The 21,422-nt window shown below is 38.4% G+C and overlaps 4 protein-coding genes across 4 annotated transcripts; 3 read left to right on the top strand and 1 right to left on the bottom strand.

Annotated features, from left to right (window-relative positions):
- The first annotated feature begins 2,298 nt into the window (after positions 1–2,298).
- On the top strand, positions 2,299–3,147 carry LOC122000658 (ethylene-responsive transcription factor RAP2-9-like). Its single transcript, XM_042555059.1, has one exon. It carries the CDS (start codon positions 2,384–2,386, stop codon positions 2,876–2,878), a length of 495 nt encoding a protein of 164 aa, XP_042410993.1. The 5' UTR covers positions 2,299–2,383; the 3' UTR covers positions 2,879–3,147.
- A 1,453-nt stretch (positions 3,148–4,600) lies between these two features.
- Positions 4,601–10,033, top strand: LOC122000659 (polyadenylate-binding protein 2-like). The gene is made up of 9 exons (XM_042555060.1): positions 4,601–5,105; positions 5,884–6,002; positions 6,116–6,772; positions 6,852–6,929; positions 7,004–7,093; positions 8,089–8,217; positions 9,084–9,266; positions 9,341–9,541; positions 9,637–10,033. Exons 1-9 carry the CDS (start codon positions 4,853–4,855, stop codon positions 9,877–9,879), a joined length of 1,953 nt encoding a protein of 650 aa, XP_042410994.1. The 5' UTR covers positions 4,601–4,852; the 3' UTR covers positions 9,880–10,033.
- Positions 10,034–10,436: 403 nt separating this feature from the next.
- LOC122000660 (cyclin-D3-2-like) lies at positions 10,437–12,020 on the top strand. The gene is made up of 3 exons (XM_042555061.1): positions 10,437–11,409; positions 11,491–11,630; positions 11,721–12,020. The coding sequence occupies exons 1-3, from the start codon at positions 10,668–10,670 to the stop codon at positions 11,979–11,981; spliced, it is 1,143 nt and encodes a 380-aa protein (XP_042410995.1). The 5' UTR covers positions 10,437–10,667; the 3' UTR covers positions 11,982–12,020.
- A 3,468-nt stretch (positions 12,021–15,488) lies between these two features.
- On the bottom strand, positions 15,489–19,726 carry LOC122000661 (reticulon-like protein B11). The gene is made up of 6 exons (XM_042555062.1): positions 19,460–19,726; positions 19,180–19,360; positions 18,952–19,093; positions 18,781–18,850; positions 18,502–18,700; positions 15,489–15,728 (listed from the first exon to the last, which is right to left on the bottom strand). Exons 1-5 carry the CDS (start codon positions 19,578–19,580, stop codon positions 18,543–18,545), a joined length of 672 nt encoding a protein of 223 aa, XP_042410996.1. The 5' UTR covers positions 19,581–19,726; the 3' UTR covers positions 15,489–15,728; positions 18,502–18,542.
- Positions 19,727–21,422: the final 1,696 nt, after the last annotated feature.

Raw genomic sequence — 21,422 nt, forward strand, 5'->3', positions numbered from 1 at the left:
TATGATGATATGATATAATGTCATGTGATATTATGATATGAATATGATGCCCTTGTATGTCTCATGCTTGTGATTTATTTGTTTTATGATATGATATTCATGCTTCTATGAAATGATATGTGAATAAGAAATATGCATGATATGTTTGAATAGAATGATATGTTATGTTATGATTAGTTGAGACGATGATATGTTGATCCATTCTTGATATACGATGATTCTCAGTTTTAGTGAGTAGGAAAGGAACTTACTGAGCCATGAGTGCTCATAGCTTACTTTGCTTGTACCGCAGATAAAAGAGAAAGTTGGATGTACAACGGAGCAGCAGGAGGAGCAGATAGTGATGTGTGTGGTGGTGGCTCGGCTAGGACGATTCGGACAAATTAATATTTTTAGTTATATGATCAATATATGCACATTCGAATTAATCAGAATATGTGATATCATGCTTATTTAAATAAAAGGAATGATTTAAAATTTTCCGCTGTTATAGTATAACTAAAGCATGTACGTAAGTAGTATAAGATCGTAGCGCCGCCCTTGGGTAGAAGGGTGGGTGCTACACAAACCTACCACCTGATGTTGGTACTACCAACCCATTTACCATAACAGTTGAGCCTGTGGAGACATAGAGAAAAAGAGAAGAGAAATTACATGCATATATGATATATGAGAGGAAAGAGAAGAGAGTAATAATTTAGAGTTAAAATGGTAAGAATAGCAAATTAAGTATATCTTTTAATAAATATCAAAATATAATATATCTTTTAGTCTATTCATAAATTTGAGTATGCTATTTGGTAAATTAGGCTTTATTTTCACAACTATTACAGCAGTATATATTACCACTTACCTAATATAATATTATTGTAATGTTATAATAGCTCTTTAATAGTTTTCATAATTAATTATTTTTTTTTATTAATTAAATAATTTTAATCAAGTTTGTTAAATTTTATTTTGATAAAACAGCGAAAAATTATTTATTTTACACTTAATCAATCTGAACCATAAATTTATCATAAAAACTTCCATATATTATAATAGCTACTTGGAATTTATAGTATTTCCCAAATAATAAGCATTTCAAAATAAATTAAACATGAGATCTTTTTAATTTTTTTGGGGAAAAATATTTCATTTATAAAAACTAATTAAGGCGTCCTATTAATTTTAGGGGTGCAAACAAATTGATTCGGTTAGTAAGTTTTTACTTAAAAATTACTTTTAAAATTATTAAATTTAAACTTAAATCAAACAAGTGTGAATATTTTTATAGTCAAATTTGAATATACAAACAGTCAAACTTAAATCGAATTCTAGTTATTTTTATATAATTATAATTTAAATATATTAAATTAGGATAAAAATACTTTAAATCAATTTAAATTTAAGTCATTTTAAATTATAATTTAAATATGATCGATTCAAAATCTGAATAATTTGAATAAACTCGAGCTTAAATTTTATCTCAAATCGAGTCCTATCAAAATTATTTATATTTTTAAATTTGAATGCCTTTGATAATATATATATATATATATATATATATATATATATATATATATATATATATATATATATATATATATATATATTCTATCCTTTAATTACTTTTCCTTCACCGTAATATGAACTATTTTAATATAATAATTAAATAAATCTTAGTTCTCAAAATTTTTAATCTATCAAATATACTTATTTGGTTTATCACGCCGCCTCACCGTTCGCTTCCAGGTCGGCTTTGCCGGCACCGCTATATCCACCGACCACGACTCTCCCTCCACTCTCCTCCGCCAGATCAAGCGCCGCCGCCTCCATCCGTCCGTCCGTGGCCGCCGCCCTCACGCGCTGCCGTAGCGTAGTAGGACAAATTTTTTTTACTTTTATCTATCTCCCGGCGTCGCACCGCCTTCCTTTGTCGGCCGCGCCACGTGGCGGCGGCTGCGGTCGACCTACGCTTTCCGGGCTTCGTGCTCGACGCCTTCCTTTCCCCTTGTCTTATCCTCGTGATCATTGCCTTGACGCCACGTTAATCCGACGCGTTTCCCTCGTTTGACTTCGCGTCCATTTGTCAACCATCCGGACGACGTGGCACCCCAAACGGACGAACGGAGAACGCCACGTCAACGGCGGGAGGTAACGGAAGATCGACGGCGTCAAATGAAGTTTGTCGCTTTCCTCACTCTTTCCTTGTGCGGGACTCTATCAGCTCCACCGTCCTTTTGTTTGCCATGGGAAAAGTGGCGCCGACCTCACCGCGTTTACTGCCGGCCTTCGCGCTATATATATAATAGACTGCACGCAACACGAAGCCACAGTTGGGTTTTGATTTAGGTTTCTCAATCGATGAGATAGGAGGAGTTCGAGGGACGGACGGACGATGGAGGGGCAGGTTGCGCCGGTGGTGGCGATCGCGAGGCCTGCGAAGGAGCGGCGGTACAGAGGGATTCGGATGAGGAAGTGGGGGAAGTGGGTGGCGGAGATCCGAGAGCCGAACAAGCGGTCCAGGATATGGCTGGGGAGCTACTGCACCCCGGTGGCGGCCGCGAAGGCATACGACACCGCGCTGTTCTACCTCCGCGGCCCCGCCGCCCGCCTCAATTTCCCCGAGGACATCTCCGCCGACGCCGTAGGCGCGGCTGACATGTCGGCGACGTCGATCCGGAAGAGGGCAGCGGAGGTGGGCGCGAAGGCGGACGCGATGCAGCTGGGCACTGCAGGGGCGGCGGCGGCGCTGCTCTGCGCGCGGGAGGAGGAGCGGCGGCGGGTCAAAAAAGGGGATAAACGGCGGTATAAGAGTCCGGACCTCAATCAGGAGCCGGAGCCGGAGAGCGGCGACGACGGCGGCGGTGGCGGGCGGAGCGGCAGCTCGTAGTAGGATGATGCGTGGATCAAGAAACCGGGGTGTCGATATACTGTCGATAGGCGATAGTTTTGTGAAATTTCTAGCTGTAGTTTTTTAGATTTTTGTGGGGAATTGAAAACAGCAGAACCAGATTGGCGAGAAGGGATATAATGATGAAGAAAGGGACCAAATCAGTGAATAAAATCAAAGGAAATCTCTTTCTTTTATGGTGCAGATGTATGTAGCTCAAAGGGGTTCTGTGATCTACCAATAATACATCAAATTTCCTTGATTTTCAATTGAGTTCCTTTCTTTTGGTGGCGTCCTCGATCGTCTCGGTTGACGGCGATTAACATAAGAATTCAATTGTATATTTTTAAATTTTAATCTTCTCGCCACTCTATTCAAAAAGAGTACCTAACTATCTTAATGATTTGTCTTCTTAAACTGCAATCAACTGCTTCGTAATTGTCTCAAGCACGTCATAATGCCACTTAATAGATTCATAAATGGTCTTGAATAATTTTGTTACTAAGAAGGAAAGTTGGCATAATTTCGAAGCTTAATTATGACATTTGCCAGCCTTGCACTAACACTAACAGCGTATCCAAGGTAAGCTTAGTCAAAGTTTGTAAAATTGAAAAAATTTTGATGATTGGAGGCTAAATCCTCTCGTCCACTTTTTAAATTTTCTTTTTCGTAATTGTGATCAGATCGTGACTTTAATTCGATTGTAATTAATTATAATTTTTTTTTGGATTTATACTTTCGTCTAGGTTATAATTTGGGTTGGGGTAGACGGTTAGAAGCCACCTTGAGTCTATCCCCACTCGGCGCTAGGCAACTCGGTCGCCTGCCCACCACCGGACGACCTTCGTCCGCTTATCCCAATCCAAATTATAACTTAGATGAGAATGTGAATACAAAGAGGGACCATAATCAATTATATCAGATTTCAACTGTCATTTGGGTGCAATTATGGAGGAGACCAGGAGGGATCCTTGAAAAAGCTTGCCAGATAATTTAGTCTCTTATGATTGTATAAATTAGATTTGAGATTTTGTGTTCAAGAGGGTTTAATTTGTTAAACTTGATATTTTTTTTAAGTGGATTCAATCGTTAATGATAAGATAATATTATATCTTTGACCATTTCAAAATAATTTTAAAAAATAATTTTATGTAATATTTAATTATAATATTTTATTTCAGGTTAATAATAATTAAAGTGGTATTTTTTTCTTTTAAAAAATAAATATATTCAAGATAAATTTAAAAAATATAAATGACTATAATTAAATTAAAATTTATAATTTAATTATATATTAAATTAAAATTATAAATCTAATTAAATTAAAATGTATTAATTAATTAATTTATTAATTATAAATTATAAATAAATTAAATTAAACATCATAATTAATTAAAATATTAAATAAAAATTATATAAAGATATTAAATAAAAAACTAATAAATAAAGATACGTGATTTAATATAAGATTTTTAAAAACATATTATAAGAAGATTTTTAGATGGAAAAGAGAATAATAAATTTTTATATGACATATTCGAACTATATAATTTTTTTTAAAAAAAGTCATTAAGATGCCCTAAGCGTTTGGTCACGTAGAAGTTAGAACTAGGCCGTTGGCGGACCCACACAGAGTTACCCGTTAAGGTACTTCGCGTATACGTGCACCCGAAAGTCCGAAACCGTAGCCGCTAGGGTTTGTAAAAAACCGCCTATTTAAACCGCTCCGAAAGGCCGCCAAAGGGCGCAGAGCGGTGCAGACGTGCAGTTGCAAGCGGCTGCCTATCCGTTTCATCCGCAAATATACCACCCAAGGAAAATTACACAAGGAAAAAGAGTTTGTTCGTCGGATCTCCGATCCATCAATCGGAATCTTCTCGTTTGTTGTAGTCGTCGTGGTTTCGATCGTCCAGGGTTTCGTGGAGGACCCGGGAAGGAGCAACGTTTGTTCTTAATTTGGTTGGAGAGCGAGATATGGCGCAAGTCCAGATGCAGCCCCACGCAGTGGTTTCTAGCCCCGCGGATGCGGCCGCGGCAGGAGTCGGCGCGGTCCGTCTCCCCTCGACGTCGTTGTACGTCGGCGACCTGGATTTGGGCGTCACGGACGCGCATCTGTTTGATTTTTTTAGCCAGATGGGGCCGGTCGTGTCGGTCCGGGTGTGTCGCGATGTCAGCACTCGTCGCTCACTTGGTTACGCCTACGTGAATTTCAGCGATCCTGTGGATGGTATTTTTTTTTCCCAGTTATTTCATTCGCTTTCGTTTCGTTGTTGTTTGTTTCTCAATCTTCTTCTTCGGTCATTACCATTGATTGATGTGATGCATTTATGTGTCCTTATTAAAGGTAATTTGTAAATGCTTACATTGGTTTATTCTGTTCTCTGACCCGATGTTCTTACCCATCGCTATTTTTGGTGTTGTCGATGTTTTCCATTTTTTTTGTTGGAAACCTTGTTGATTATCTTAACCTACATAACTATTGATTGAACTATGATATTTAATCTTCTTAGTCAAAATATAATAATTTTCTAACGACGAAGACAGCTTATTGTCCCCCAAAATAAGAACTATTATCAAACAAGTATTTCATCAATAATGGTAGATTGAAAATTCTTTTTCTATACAAATACAGCCTAATCTTTTCAAATATCATATTTTAAGAGATATTCGTTTTCCTTTATATTTGCTTTTGGCCTTCTGGCGTATTAACATAATGAACTGTTAGATACTGGTATTATTTATATATGTATCATATTCAATTATATTATAGGGGGCTCATTTATCTTCATTATGAAAAAGTAATTTTCTCCTTTATTTTTTTCTTGTTGCGTTTTCTAAAATTCTACCACAATGTTATACTACTAGATACTCTTGTTGATTGACTTTAATTATGGTGCTTTATTATACTACATATCATCTGCTTCAGTTTAGTCACTATGTTTGAGTGATGTATGAGGAGCAATATATGTTAATTATCCTTTACATTCTTATGTTTCCATTGGCAGCGGCAAAGGCAATTGAAGTTTATAATTTTACACTTCTTAATGGAAAGACTATTCGCATTATGTATTCGAATCGTGACCCTAGCTTGCGCAAAAGTGGGGCTGGGAACATTTTTATCAAGGTATGATAATATACTTAGAATAATCAGGAATGTGGGCACTGAATGTTTATTGTCTTGCCTTTAGCATTGCTGTTGTTAACTTTGTTTTTCTTTTCTTTTCTTCTTTCTCATAGAATCTGGACAAATCTATAGATAACAAAGCACTCCATGATACATTTTCAGTCTTTGGTAACATCCTGTCTTGCAAGATTGCGACAGATGCATCTGGTCTTTCAAAAGGATATGGATTTGTCCAGTTTGAACAAGAGGAGGCAGCACAAAATGCAATCCAGAAGCTAAATGGCATGCTCATGAATGATAAGAAAGTATTCGTTGGGCCATTTGTTCCTAAACAGGAGAGGGAGGGTGCTGCAAGCACTTGTAAATTTAATAATGTATTTGTAAAAAATCTCTCAGAATCTGTAACAGAGGATACCCTACAGGAAGTTTTCGGTGAATATGGAAAGATCACCAGTTGTATTGTGATGAGGGAGGGTGATGGAAAATCCAAATGCTTTGGCTTTGTCAACTTTGAGAACCCTGAAGCAGCTGCTAAGGCAGTTCAGGAGCTCAATGGGAAGAAATTTGATAATAAGGAATGGTATGTTGGTAAAGCTCAAAAGAAATCTGAAAGAGAACAAGAACTTAAAGAGAGGTTTGCACAAAGCAAGCATAAGGATACTGAAACATTCCAAGGAGTTAACTTATACGTAAAGAATTTGCATGATAGCATTGGGGATGATAGCTTAAGAGAGCTCTTTGCTGGATTTGGCACTATTACCTCTTGCAAGGTTCTTTTATGTTAACTTTTAGTTGTTTGTCTGCTCCACTATATTTTGTTGCTTGCTTATGTGCTCTGATGATTTATAGGTCATGCGTGACAATTTTGGTAAGAGCAAGGGATCTGGATTTGTTGCTTTCCTGTCTCAAGAAGATGGTTCTCGAGCTGTAAGTTAACTATGTTGCTACTTCGCTTTTTGGTTGTCTTACTTTTTGCTGATTTTGGAGTGAATCTACAATAGCTATCGGAGATGAATGGAAAAATGGTCAGTGGTAAACCACTTTATGTTGCAGTTGCACAACGCAAGGAAGACAGGAAAGCACTATTGCAGGTAGTTTCTCAAATGTTGTGATTCGACCAACCGTTTTTATTATTTGAGCATATAAGTGATAAGACTTTGCTATCAATAACCTTGAGCTCCAATCTAGCTTTCTCAGAGCAGATTTTGAAAACCTATCTATTCAGTGTTGACTTCATGAACAATGACATTTAATCCTTCAAGGTAGCAAAGAGCTATTTTGCTATTATAGGTTAAAACCTTAGATGTAACATGGTCAAAGGCCTACCTAGTCTTGTGCCTATTTTATATTAAATTAGTTATGTCTAGAATAATAATACGTTTGTTGTAATGGTGACAATTTTTTAATATGCCCAACTTACTATTCGAATACACTCTCCAAGTTGTAGGGTTTCTTTCTTTGATCCTCTAAGGAGGAATCCACAAGATAAATATGATGATGCAGAGAGTTGTTCTCAATTATTAACGAATCTTAATTTTGTTGCCCCTCGTTTATTTTTTTCTCCTACGGCTATTGCCATCTCGTTCCTCTATCCCCTCCATAGGTCAAACTAAAGATGGATCTTGTTTTGTTTGTAACACACACACATGGGTTTTATTGGGTAGAGGGGTTGCAGCTTTTGTTTAATACTTTCTAACATCTACTCTCCCTCTTGCGTTAAATGGCCAGGAATTCAGCTGTCTATTATCATTTCTCCAATCAAGTGGATGACTGGAATACTATCTCACTTATCTTTGTAACATCTTTTATTGATTGAACTTTGGAAAGGACTTGTAATTTTGTCTCATTTTACAATATGAATTTCTCTATAATGATGTTAGAACTTTAGTTACTTTTATCAGTTTCTCTTGACATCCTCATCTCTTGGATTAATCAAATTTTTGGTCTTTGCATCTTAATACTACTGCATTAGTATTTTGTTTTAATTTTTATTGTCGTTAAATGTCATGATAAGTGATAACTGTATTCAATATTTTATTCCCCTCAACTATATCTTTTCTGACCAATGATTATCTGTTGGTTATAGGCTCAATTTTCACAAGTACGTCCAGTGACAATGCAAGCTTCAATTGCCCCACACATTCCATTATATTCTCCTCCTGGGTTGGGGCAGCCACTTTTCTATGGTCAACCACCGCCTGCACTTGTTCCTCAGGCAAGGAGATATAGATAATTCATTTATTTTATGACAAATATTTTTTTAACTACTGATTTTATAGTTATAGAATCTGGTTTTTAAATGATTGAAAGAAAAACTTCCAAGGATGAAAATGTTAATTTGAAATCTTGAAGATTTTTTTTATTTGCCCAATTGTGATCAAGAATTTGGAAGACATTCCTCTGCTATTGTTATTCGTAACATGTTTTTTTTTGTTTTCTTTGCTTTTTCTAAATCTTGGAAAAGGGGACATAATAAAATTTTCCCACTTCTTTTGATCGTTATATGTATAACTAAACAATTTTCCTATTAGCCATTGTCTTTTTAAAAAAATTACCATCTTAATCTAAATGTTTCTAATTTAGCCATTTTAAAAAAGATTTATCATATAATGACTAAATGCTTTCATTTAGCAATAGTGGCTCCAGGGTTTCTAGTTTTTGAAATAAAGTTTTAACTATTGACGTTTGCTTTGCTTTGCTTGCTGTTGTATGTGGATGCATATTTTGTTGATATATAAAAAGTTTAATTATTGGGCATGTGCCAAAATTTAGGTTTTACAATTGATATGGTGGTCATAAGTGAATATAATGTGGTTCCTCCGCTCATTCTACATGTCCATAATGCAGTTCTGCATTTCATAATCTTTTGCAAAGAGTTTTATATAATTAATGATTTCATCGTCATAATCAACATCAAACTGTGTTTCTTCCAACTGTTTAAAATAAATGATTTATTTTACTCTTTCAAACTGTTCCTAGGCTATACTTTCTCTCCTTTTTATTTCATTTATTCAGTATGCTTTATCAAACTTGTTCAAAATAAAAGAGGTATAATTTGTTCAAAATAAAACTTTATCACAGCCTGGATTTGCCTTCCAGCAACAACTTGTTCCTGGGATGAGACCTGGAGGGATGCCCTTCCCCAATTTCTATATGCCGATGGTCCATCATGGCCAGCAAATCCAACGCCCTGGAGGAAGGCGCGGACCTTCAGGCCCTGTATATCAAACTCAGCAACACCCTGTACCAATGATTCAGCAACAGGTTAGTTACTTTTTGAAAAATGCAAACTGCCCATTGTTTTTAACATATTATATCGCACATTTTTTATGCTACAGATGATTCCAAGGGGTGGGCGTCCCTATCGATATCCACCTGGGCGCAACATGCAAGAAGCTCCTGGTACGGGCGGAGGGATGCTCTCTCGTCCATATGACATAAGCGGTATGCCCGTGAGGGATGCAGGCATTTCACAGCCTATTCCTATTGGAGAATTGACTTCAGCTCTTACAAATGCTACACCGGGGCAGCAGAGATCGGTAAGCCATAACAATTTTGTTTTGTTTATCTTCCAAGCAAACCAGTCAGTTCTTCATGAAACCTCGACCATTTATATTTGTTTCATTATGCACAGATGCTGGGTGAGAGCTTGTACCCACTTGTGGATCAGCTGGAACACGACCATGCTGCCAAGGTCACCGGCATGCTCTTGGAGATGGATCAAACTGAAGTGCTGCATTTGCTGGAGTCTCCTGAGGCATTAAGTGCCAAAGTAGCAGAAGCCATGGAAGTTTTGAGAAATGTAGCTCAGCAGCAGCAGCAGCAGCCGCCAGTTGACCGGTTGGCCGCTTTGTCATTGCAAAACGTTGTTTCTTGAGCTGATGCATCTGACTGCCTGGGCTATTCACGAGTTTTGTCGTCGGGTGATTTTTGGCTGGCTTTGATCCTAGAGGTGACTCTGATAACCTTTTTTGTTTTGTTATTTATTCATTTAGTTTTTTTGCAGAGCTTTTAGAACTCTTGTTATTTCATAGGCTCCTCTATTTGGTTTGTCTTAGCTTAAGTTGATTATCTTATTAAATAAATTTAAACAACATAAGATTAAATTTGGATTGTGTCGTTTAACTTTAGACAGTTCAATTAGAGTAAAATTTAAATTGGAAGGATACAATAGAAAAGAATACGTTTTCATAAACTACAGCCGTTGTACTTGGTGGGTTCCTCCCCTACACGCAGGATGCAGGAAGGGAAAAGGAAAATTCTTTGTTTATTCATCATTGGAAAGTGTTTTTGGAATTAAACACACGATGCCAAAAAGCAGGCACTAAAATAAATAGGAAGCTAAAAAAAGACAAAATAACAAGTTGATAGAAGAACAATAAACATGCCAGCTGAGGAAGCGCAGTTATGGGGAAATCTCCACCCTCCTCCACCAATTAAAGCCATCTCGCTCGCCTCTTCTTCGAGCCACCACCACAGCTCAAGAAAAAAGAGGGCGGCCCGGTTCTGAAAGAAAAAGAGACAAAAAGACAAGGGAGAGAGAGCAGAGAAGGATGAAGAAGACGACTCTTCTTCTCTTTATTTGTTTTCCACTCTTTTGCTTGGGATATTTTGTATTATGAATCGAGCATTGATCCATCTCTCCTCCCATTCGGTGGCGCAAAAATGGCTCTTTTATCTCTCTTCGATCATCTTTATTGTCGAGAGGAGAACTTGGAAGAGTTTGGCGAAGAAGAATTCGAGCAATCTGTGCCGGCGACGCTTCTTTCGACGCCCCGTGAGTCCGAGCGCCACCTTCTCTCGGCGACGGAAGTTGAGCCCGAGGAGGAGTGGGCGGAGTTGCTCTGCTCTCTCTTGTCCAAAGAAGGGGAGTTTCTCCCGAAACTCTTTCCCGACGGCGCCGATTTTTCTTACCTCCAATCGGCGAGGAAGGTTGCGGTGGAGTGGGTCGCGCGGGCTGCGCGGCGGCACGGCTTCGCCGCCCTCACTGCGCTTCTCGCCGTGAACTACCTCGATCGGTGCTTCCTGCCCTGCGACGCCCGGGGGGAGCTGCTCCGCCTCCAGGACGACAAGCCATGGATGGGGCGACTCGCGGCCGTGGCGTGCCTCTCGTTGGCGGCGAAGGTGGAGGAGACGCGTGTCCCTCTCTCCGTCGACCTCCAGATGCCCGAGACCCCGGAAGACGGCGGATTCGTGTTCGAGCCCAAGACCGTCCGGCGGATGGAGCTCCTGGTGCTCTCCGCTCTCCGATGGAGGATGAACCCCGTCACTCCCCTCTCCTTCCTCCACCATTTCATCCCTCGACTCCATTCGAAGGCTAAATCCGCTGGAACTGACGCCGGCGCTGTCCGCCGCATCCGCGCGCTGCTTAGGAGGTGCGAAGCGACTCTGCTGTCTGCAATGGCCGGTAAGTACTCACCAAAAATCCAATCATTGCATCGAATTCTCAATCTCCCATCTGCTCAACTTCTGCCTTAATCAATTGAAGATGGGAGATGGGTCCGATATCCGACGTCGGCGTGGGCAGCAGCGGCATTGCTTCAGGCGACGGAATCCAGCGAAGGAAGCGCCACGGCGGCGGAAGTGCAAGAGACCCGCCGCCTCATTTCCCTCCTTAAAGCTCCCAAGGCGAGATTTTTTTTCACACCCCGGTTCCTCCTTTCTCTCTTACGATCTCGTAACGCTAATTTGCTGACGAGAAATTCAACCCCTCGACAGGAAAAGGTGGAAGAATGCCACCAGGTAATCTCGGAAACATCTCGAACCGGCATGATCGGCCACAAGCGCAAGCTTTCTCCCTCTGATCTCCACTTCTGTCGGTCGCCGCCAAGTCCCAGCGGAGTGATCGGTTCCTGCTTCAGTCGTGAGAGCTCCTACGACTCGTGGGCTCCTCCTCCTCCTCGAAAGAGAAGCAACTGCAACGTGAGCGACACTCCAGCAGACAACAGAGACGGAGAAAAACTAAGATTCACTAATTAACGTTTTGCCTATGGATCAATAAGAAATCTTTCTTTTTTACTCGTGATGACCTTGAGTCGGGTACGACAGGGACGCTGGGATGAGCGTTTCGCCTTTTGCCACAATAACAAATCTTACTTTCTCTTCCTGGAAGGATTCGCCTGGACTTGTGTAGTCTTTGACCTTAATAAGTAACAGACTCAGACCCATCTTCCAAAAATCTCCAGGGACTAAACCAACCCGAGAAAGTTATTCCTACATATCAAACTGTTGAGCACTTTGCTTCTTTGTTTAAACTTTGCTGTGATTTTGAAGATTGTTGAGCGCGGGTGACGATTTTCCAGGCGCGCGGTTTCATTGTTTTGTGGGACTTGGCGATGGAAAAGCAGCCATTGTTCTTTCTCGAGCCATTAATGGATCTCATGATGAAAAGGCTAAAGCAGAAAAGTACCAATGACCAATGAGTGTGATCTTGAGTCCTGGGATCTTTTCTCTTGCTAATATTTAATCTGATATCTAACGGTAAATTGTCATAAAGTCAATTCCTATGTAGAGTTTCAATTTTATTTTCAATTCTCTAATCTACACTAATTTACTTAATCTTATATAATTATATCCAATTAAATTACTTGATTTTAAATATTTTATACCTAATAAAATAGATTATGTACCCGTCTCTCTATATATATTACATATTCCTAGATAGATGATGTTAATGGATCAATTATAAATAGTATTTAATTGGATAGAAAATATTTTTGATTTTAGTTTAAATGGTCTTGAATTTAAGAGGATAGACTTTTTGTATTTATAGTTTGCAGCGTACCTAAAAAATATGTGTACATGAATATTAATCCCAAAATTAGGGGTGAATCAACAATTCGTCCTCAATTCTAGGACAAATTCTAGATTCATCTCATATTTGTTTTTCTTAAAATATTAATCTAATTATTAATTCATCATAGATTATTAATTTATCGTATAATTTGCAATGAATCTTATTTTCGTTGCAAAAGCGACAATGAATATTTTATTTGTGGTAGAATTTGACAAAAATATGTAGTTGCAAATATTGTTGCTAATTTAGGATGAATTGATTTTTTATTGCTAAATTTATTTCAAATTTAGGATTGAAAAATATTTATCCTAAAATTTCGTCCCTAATCTATATATATTTTTTATAATGAAGGTAGACATGTTATTGTCCCCTATTCACCTCGCTTTCACCTCGTATTGTTATACACATGTACCTCTTTGAGTATCCATAACCCACTCTCATTATAATACCCATCATCTCATTAAAAAGTATGGGGTCTATTGTCATATACCCATTATAACAACATATTTCTTTCACCCACATTTCTTTTAACATTAACATTCATTATTTAAAAATCCACATTCCACTCAATTATCTTAAAATTATATCATATTAAATAAATATATTTTAAAATATTTAAATTATTATTATTATTTTTAATAATAATCTTTTTTTTTAAAAAAAAATAACTTACTGTTTTTTTAAAAAATTTATAATTTTTTAATAAATAAAATTTAAAAAAATATATTTACGTGAAGGGGTATTATAACATCTTTTTCTATAACAATATCCTATTAATGCATCCAATATAAATGCCCTTACATTTTTTTTTAAAAAAAATTAAGGTTGATTTCGCCTCAGCCTTGGCCCTGTCCTTGATGGCAGGATCTCGTGGTTTGATGGCAGGATCTCGTGGTGCGTTGATTGCCATCATAAAGAGAATTGCTAGCTTCAATGCGAGGATATCATAAAAAAAAAAAAAAATTATAAAATCTGGATACATGGTATAAAAAAAAAAAAGAAAACCAAACATGTTAAATGTTTTAGCTCTTCCCCTCAGAATTAGATAGATTTCTTCTCCATTCCTCCAGTTTAACATGGAACGATCACTCAAATTGCATTTTTCACCATGTTTAAGAAATCAAGAGAACTATGAAGTCTGATCATCGAAAATGATATTGTCTTCTCAATTATGGCTAAAGACGAATACGCTCGTCCCCAATATAACAGGAGTTAAGAAAAATTTCAATGACCCAAAATAATGACCTAACAGTTAGGTCTTCCAATTGATAACAAAGTCATACAAAATTTAAATCTTAACTGCAACTTATTATAAGAAAAATGGATTTAAGAATATTGACTGTTTGGATGCATCTTTCTAAATATATTTTAATTTATTTTGATAATCGATAAAAATAAAAAAAAAATGAACCAATTATATTCAAAATTAATCACTAGGAAGTGTCGATGTCAATTTAAAAAAATATCCGATCACACCAATACTCAGGCAGTCATAATTTGACGGTCCTGCCATTAATGAACCAACAATCACTAACATGGGTGAAACAGCACGTTGAAAAAAACAAGAAAAAAAAAAGATCAATAGTGAGGTACGTGGCCATCTATTTAATGATCTGATGAACTAAGTTATATAATATGTTGGGCAATTATTAATGGAGAGCCATGCGGTTCACGGGTTTTGAACCAACGAGGAGCACTGCAGCCAAACTTTAAGAGCCACTACGAGGAAATACACCTACTTCAGTGTCAAATAATGGACTACTGGTATATATGTGATTGCATGCTACTATGCTAGAGTGAGTAATGATCATAAATGAGAGAGGGGAAGGTTGTTAGTCATAAGGCCTGCGTGAGCTCCATCAGGGCTGGGGCAGGGTGGGTCTCGATCGTCGTCCCATGCAGTTATGATTCAAGAACAACAGTAGCCAGCCATCACTACTGTGTCTGTCTTCCTCATGATGAGTGGATTGGGTGCGGCTGTGTAGGGTGAACTGGCTTCCATGCATGTAATGGAAGAGTAGGGCGAGGAAGGAAGCACCTACCGTCTCTACAGTGGAACCTGGCCTTCTGCAGACGACCACTTCCCATCTCAGTGCCTCCACAGGCCTGACACTGATCCGGGAACAGGATAACCAACGAGCGTGCTCTGCTTGACTCGTGGGAAAGATATGATGGCTGTCTAAATACAACATGCCAGATTGCCAAAGCACGCCCTGATTTTCAATTTTTTTTTTTCTTGAGAGATGAGAAATTTAAATTAAAGAATATGATAAGATTATCAATGGCTGTGTGATCATGCATGAAATCAAACCATAAGAGGACCGACAATGCCACAACCTACACGATCTGAATCTTTAATTTCGGGGGCCAACTAAATTACCACTAAAGAGTAAGTGCACTGTATAATCAAATGAAATGACAACAAAACAAACCTTGCCTGTCCAACCTTCGACAAGTTCCGGTTGATTTTGTTAGTTCAGGACGACATTATTGTGCGCCTCAAGTCTAACCATGGAAGAGTCCAAAATGCTATGATATCCCTCCCGAGTCCCAAACCACCAGGCGTGCGTTAGCTTGGCATTAACATATATAAAGCTTACCTGAGTCACTAACTCAACGATCAGGGAATAAAAGATAAAAGGCATCGGTAGAGTGGGCATGGATGAACACGACCAAGAAGAAAAAAACAATTAGCATGAATGCTTGACATAACCATGAAAAATTATTCTTCAAGTATATCATATAGAAGCATAGCACAAAGTCATAATTTTTAATATGCATTCCTTTCAGGCATTTCAGTTTATCACATGCCACAGACTAGCAAAGACCCATCACCATGCACAAGCCTCCAAACCTGTGGATCATTAACACTGAAGTACTCTCTACCCATGAGCACAGGCAACTGAACTCTGGTGGCTGAGAAGGGTTATCTGAGAAGAAAAATGCAAACATAACTTGTGGTGAATATGATTGAAGACAATTAAAAACATTATAAAATAAAGTAAGATGAAAATATAACTCAAAACTGTTATCTTATGTGGTTTGATTTTTTTTTTTTTCCTTTGGACATGGAAAAGAGCTGAAACTTCAGATATGGTCCCAGCAGCAATCAAAATCCATTAGAAAGATAACTGAAACAAGTCTTTGTTTTAAGATGGAATTGTAGGCACCTAATTGATAATTAGACAGACGCGCAAAATTGATAATTGAACAGGAGAAGCACCATGGTGAGAATGCTAATCCTATCATGAAAAAAAAAGAAGGAATAGCATGGGATATTCCAGTGTGCCAATAATAACTATAACAGATTAACAGTAAAAACCACAAGAGTCACAATTTGTATCATCCAGGGTAATACAGTTTGGATTAAAAAGATGTGTATCAGGAATAGGAATTAGAGCTTAAAACAATCACTACAATTCTATTCATTATGACTAGATACAAATCATGTAGAGCATGATTTCAAAAGAAAGAAAGAAACCCTATAAGACCTGTAAAATTAAATTCAACTAACTAAATCAACCCAACTGATCAACAATTAAAGTCTAATTCGTCTAAAGTTATATCAACTCATTGTGTGCAAAGAAAAGACATTCTGTGCAACAAGATAGAAATGGAGATTTCAAAAAACAGGAATATGATGAAGAAGCTTCAAGTGGACAATTATTGTGCAATTAACACCTAATGATGATATGAAGAACAAATCTTGCTTCTTTAAGATTTGAAGATGATAATGAGTGTGGATAAGATAATGGCTAAGAAGTTTTCAACCTCCAAGTCATCTTCCTCTTTCTCTATGTAGTACCATAGCCATTCGCTCGCTTTAATCGAGTTGATGCCATTGAGGCTTCAAGTGCATAGCAGTAGGCAAGTCCAGGATGACTAAGGATGGCAACCAGTTGATTGCCCACATTTTTTTGTACTACCAAATTTGAAGAATACCTCCTTTGGGAGCTTATTCTTTAACCAAACCTGATTATTAGGTGCACACACCCAACATAAGTGGCTTGGATAGATGTAGGCTTATCAACAGTAACTATATGATCAGCGTAACAAAATAGATAATATTTTTTTTATTTTTTAATCAAGGTGAAATAATTGTATTTTCGGATATAAACCAAGAATAGCATGCTCAATAAATCATATCATGATATACATTATTATTTCATATATTTCACTGTCTAAATTTTTGCTAGGTATGCAAGGAACCTTTTGTAGCTTATTTTAGAGTTTTCAATTGAACCCTATGGTTCATGATTCAAATCCACAAAGTGGATTCACAATACAAATCATAATTTGACAACCTTGATGCAATTAATGACAGAATCTAGCTGAAGCATATCAAAGACCAGGGAAGTTTCTCCTTGATAAATCAATTATGGTGAATGGAAAATGCTTCAGGAAGAGAATCCTCACTACAACATCTACAAAGCAAAAAATAAGTGAACTCTCCAGTCACCATTGTAGATGTGGTATGAGAGGTTTCACAAATAAACCTCATGCAGGCAGGATAGCCTTAAGATCCAGACCCATGGAGGTATTGACAGGGAAGATTCCTAGTCGATCTAGCTCTCTTGGAAAGAGAGACAATAAGAAAGCACACAAATACATGGTAGTAGAGATTGGCCAACAGCATTTATCAAGCAAGGCTATGAAGTAAGAGCTCATGGATGCCCAAGACTTTAGCATGATTAGGACAACATACTACAACAACACAACAAAACAATAGTTTGATAGATCCTTTCATAGAACATTCGTCTATGTTTGACGTTGGCTAACAACTCAACACAACCCTTAACCTTTTCCATCCGGGCTTTAAATTGACACTTCTGGTTTTCAGGACAACAGACTATAAGGCAATTTTGCACTGAATATCATAAAATGATTAGTACTAGCCCAAAGGAAGCTTCACCTAATATGATAAATTTTAGTGATAGCCCATCGGGTAAGAGGAATGCTCGTATAGAAGGATGGAATCTATAAAAGTGTGCTTGTGAGACAACATCCATCTATGAGTTAAACAAGGGCATGTTGGCGCTCAATGCATAAGTGGCAATAAATCATAAATGACTGAACCAGCATATAGGTAGAATAAGATCAAGGTATTTACAGGAAAGTAATCTTGTTTGCCACCAAACTTACTAGCAACCTCTTCAGCACTCACAAGAGAAGACACTAGGTACATAAATAAGAGTAATTTTGGAGAAACTAGTAGAAAGTTGATTTAAAAATAGGTATCATCAACATACTGAAGAGTGGGATTTCTAAAGGCAGATATCCTGTCCCACACCAATGATAAGATTAGGTTATTGTGCATTGGCAAATGCTGAAAGATGCGTGCAATCAGCTGGAATAGGAAAAAGGAAAGTAGATTGTCCACTTCAAGACGGATATGCATGCCACTTGTATACAAAAAGCATATTGTGTCAGCAACAAAGTTAGAATGCAACACTAGTGAGAGCAAGTAGTTCCAACATCCGAAGAGCACAAAGAGTCAAATATCATTGACATGTGGTGCAATATTTATTTCTTATTTGTGCCTACAATTTGAAAATGCATTAGTTGAAGTTCATACAATCACTGCTGAAATATCACTGTTCAGCATCCTACTTACTCAATGACCACACTGAATTTTGAGTGTGCAGGAAACACACACAATGTAACAAAATGCACAAGATAAATATTAAAGGCAACTGCAATTACCCGCATGATAAAAACCAAGACACTGTAAAACTACGAATTTGTTACTGGGTCTTCTTTTCTTTGGTTGATCCCCCTTGTCCTCCATTTAAGATGCTCTCATACTGCTTCAAGACGACATCAAGTGCCATACTAAGCTTTTGATCAATATCCTCTTGATACTTGTCATAGACAGCAGGAATCGTGATAGCCAAAAGCACTCCTGTAAATTGGTCCTGTCAAATATGATAGCGTGGGAATGCAAATAAAATGGCAAACTGCATAAGGTGTTTCTTTACTCACCAACGTAGACAAGTGTAAGGAAGTTAAACAAACTTCCAATGCAAGACACAACCCACAGGCTCAATATGACCTTTGAGATGGTAAATACAGAAATCAGCATAGAAAGGCTCGAGTCAGATAAATAACATATAAAATTACCATGGCAGGTGCAAGGGAATGCAGGATAAGCACCTGAAGGAAAACCTTTCTGTCTCTCCGAATGGTTATGTCATGCCCTATAGCCAAGACACGGTTGATCCACACCCTAGCTCTGTCAGCAACCTTATTGACGACCTCATCTGAAACCTCGAGATTGGGAAGCGGCGGAAGAGGCCTACAAATGAGAAGAACTTACAGAGTTTAGCAGAGATGTTAGACAGGTAGCCGTTGAAAGAGAGATCAAATCATTAGACAGCAGACCTGTTGAGGAGCAAGGCAGATTTGGCCCAAAAGAAGAGAATGACTACGACGAGGAGGACTGCGTTCGCCAAGACGGACAAAATGTTGTACCCCGCCCGCTCGAAGAAAAACCATACCGCCGTAGAGCCGGACACTGCGAGAATCGCTACGTTCCTCCGTCTCCAAAGAAGCACATCGGCGACTGCGCGAATATAACAAATTGAGCAATCGGAAAATATCAACATCGAAAACAAGCAACATTAGGCTGGGCTAGAACAAGTGCGGATAGGAGGTGGCAAACCTGCGCCGCCACCGAGGGCGCGGTGCACGGATCGAGAGATCTTTGCGGGAGGCGCCGGGGAAGCGTCGGAAGGAAGCGGATCGCGGGCAGAGGCACGGCCGATATCTGACACAGCAGCCATCGCTCTCTCTAGGGTTTTGGCGGCTCAGGTTCGGAAAGACGATTATCGGATTTGAACGGAGGCGACGAAATCTAAACACTCCCTCTCTCTCTCTCTCTCTCTCTCTCTCCCCTTCTCGCGAGGGATGCGTCAGATTAACAAGGGAAGTCTCGAAGAGTTCCCTGAATAACGACACATCAATGGCACGTAAAAAATGAAAATACTCACGTATCTTTTAATTATTACTAACCAACTTCTTGATGCATTCCAAATTTTTTTCATTATATTTTATTTTATATATAATTAAGATTTAAATTATAAATTAAATAAAATTAATAATTAAAAAACAAATTACATTATATCCAATAAAAGACGTAAATAAAATTTTTATTGATTTTTAAATTTAAATTACAAAGTTTATTTTAATTAAATATAATTTAAAAGAAAAAAGAAAAACAAGAGGAGCAACCCCTTGATTGAACAAAAAAGCAACTTCCTGTTTAAAATGAGGAGGGAGCTATCTTATTTAAGCTAAAGGTGTCAATTCGAATGAGTTGAGTCGAATTTGAGTTGAATTAAATTTTTTTTAAAAAAAAACCAACTAGAATCCCAATTTAATTCAAAATCCCTAAATTTGAATTTGAACCCGACTAATCGGATCACCCCGAACCAACCTGAATAACCCAAAAACTCGATTCAAAATGTTTTTTTAGCTATTTTCTATATAATTTTTCACTTTTATCTCAAAACTCTATCATTATAATATTAATATTAATATATATAAAAATATCTTACTTTTCAAAATAAAATTCGATTTAATTCCAAAACACACACTAAACCTTAAATTTGGGTCAACCTGGGTCAATCCGAACCCGACCTATAAATTTTCAATCCAAAAATACCCGACTTGAACCTGAAAATGTCCGATCTAAATCTGAAAATACCCGACCTCAACCCGAAAATGTCTTTTAATTAGTCCATTTAACTTAGTGAAGTTTCTAAAGTTAGTATGGGACAGTCTTCTATGTCATAGTCAAGTTTTCTCTTTTTGTATCAAATAATACTTAAGTGAGGAGTTGACTAGATTAATTGTGTATATATTATTATTCCTAAAACCTTTTAATTTTGATGCGGATATATTGGGATGACTCAAAGATAATTAGGAAGGGGAGAGAAGACATTTTAGTCTTTTGGCGTGTTGAGATTAGGGGTTTTGAAGGGGGGTTGAGACTTCTCCGTCGCCATCCTCGCGCGAGGGCCAAGACCACTACCTCTCTTTCATGTAGCCGCCGATGCCGCCGACTCCTCTAGCCATCTCTCTTCTTCCTTCTTCTCTGGACACATGGTCGCGACCACGAGCAGAGGGAGAGGCTGTCGCCACCAGGTTGGGAGGAGAGGGCTCCATGCTTTGGTTTTCCGCCACTGCCGAGCACAGGGGGAGGAGTTTTGAGTTTCAGTTACTGCCTCCGATTAGCTCGTCGTTGGCCCGCCCTCGACGTCGCTCCTCTTTAGCATCCCCAGCGCTGGTCGTCTCCGGATATCGAGGCCACCCCTGCTTCTCTCCCCTCTCCTCTTCGACCCAGGCCGCCGTCGGCAAAGACCCGTCGCCACCGTGAGGAAGGTCCGTCGCATCCTCCTTCATCTGTCGCCAACCATTGGAATAGAGGCGATGCCACTCCTCTCTCCGGAAGCCTCCTCCGGCATAGGCTTCCTTGTGCCCGACCACCAAGGTAAAGGTGTACACAGACGGTACCTTCGCCGCCTCCGATGTTGATCATGCCTACTGCCGACAGTCCTTCACCCCTCGTGTACAAGGGTTCTCTGGCATAGCAGCTCCATTCTCCGTCAATGATCTCACCTCTT

This window comes from Zingiber officinale, chromosome 7A, assembly GCF_018446385.1.
Source record: "Zingiber officinale cultivar Zhangliang chromosome 7A, Zo_v1.1, whole genome shotgun sequence".
In the NCBI taxonomy this organism is placed as follows: Eukaryota; Viridiplantae; Streptophyta; class Magnoliopsida; order Zingiberales; family Zingiberaceae; genus Zingiber; species Zingiber officinale.

Coding starts and splice junctions, on each gene's coding strand:
- LOC122000658 (XM_042555059.1), top strand. CDS start 2,384: ATGGAGGGGCAGGTTGCGCCGGTGGTGGCGATCGCGAGGCCTGCGAAG.
- LOC122000659 (XM_042555060.1), top strand. CDS start 4,853: ATGGCGCAAGTCCAGATGCAGCCCCACGCAGTGGTTTCTAGCCCCGCG. Junction 6,930..7,003: donor AAGAAGATGGTTCTCGAGCT/GTAAGTTAACTA, acceptor AATCTACAATAG/CTATCGGAGATGAATGGAAA. Junction 7,094..8,088: donor ACAGGAAAGCACTATTGCAG/GTAGTTTCTCAA, acceptor TGTTGGTTATAG/GCTCAATTTTCACAAGTACG.
- LOC122000660 (XM_042555061.1), top strand. CDS start 10,668: ATGGCTCTTTTATCTCTCTTCGATCATCTTTATTGTCGAGAGGAGAAC. Junction 11,410..11,490: donor TCTGCTGTCTGCAATGGCCG/GTAAGTACTCAC, acceptor AATCAATTGAAG/ATGGGAGATGGGTCCGATAT. Junction 11,631..11,720: donor CCCTCCTTAAAGCTCCCAAG/GCGAGATTTTTT, acceptor ACCCCTCGACAG/GAAAAGGTGGAAGAATGCCA.
- LOC122000661 (XM_042555062.1), bottom strand. CDS start 19,580: ATGGCTGCTGTGTCAGATATCGGCCGTGCCTCTGCCCGCGATCCGCTT. Junction 19,361..19,459: donor CGCCCTCGGTGGCGGCGCAG/GTTTGCCACCTC, acceptor ATATTCGCGCAG/TCGCCGATGTGCTTCTTTGG. Junction 18,851..18,951: donor ACAGAAAGGTTTTCCTTCAG/GTGCTTATCCTG, acceptor ACCATCTCAAAG/GTCATATTGAGCCTGTGGGT.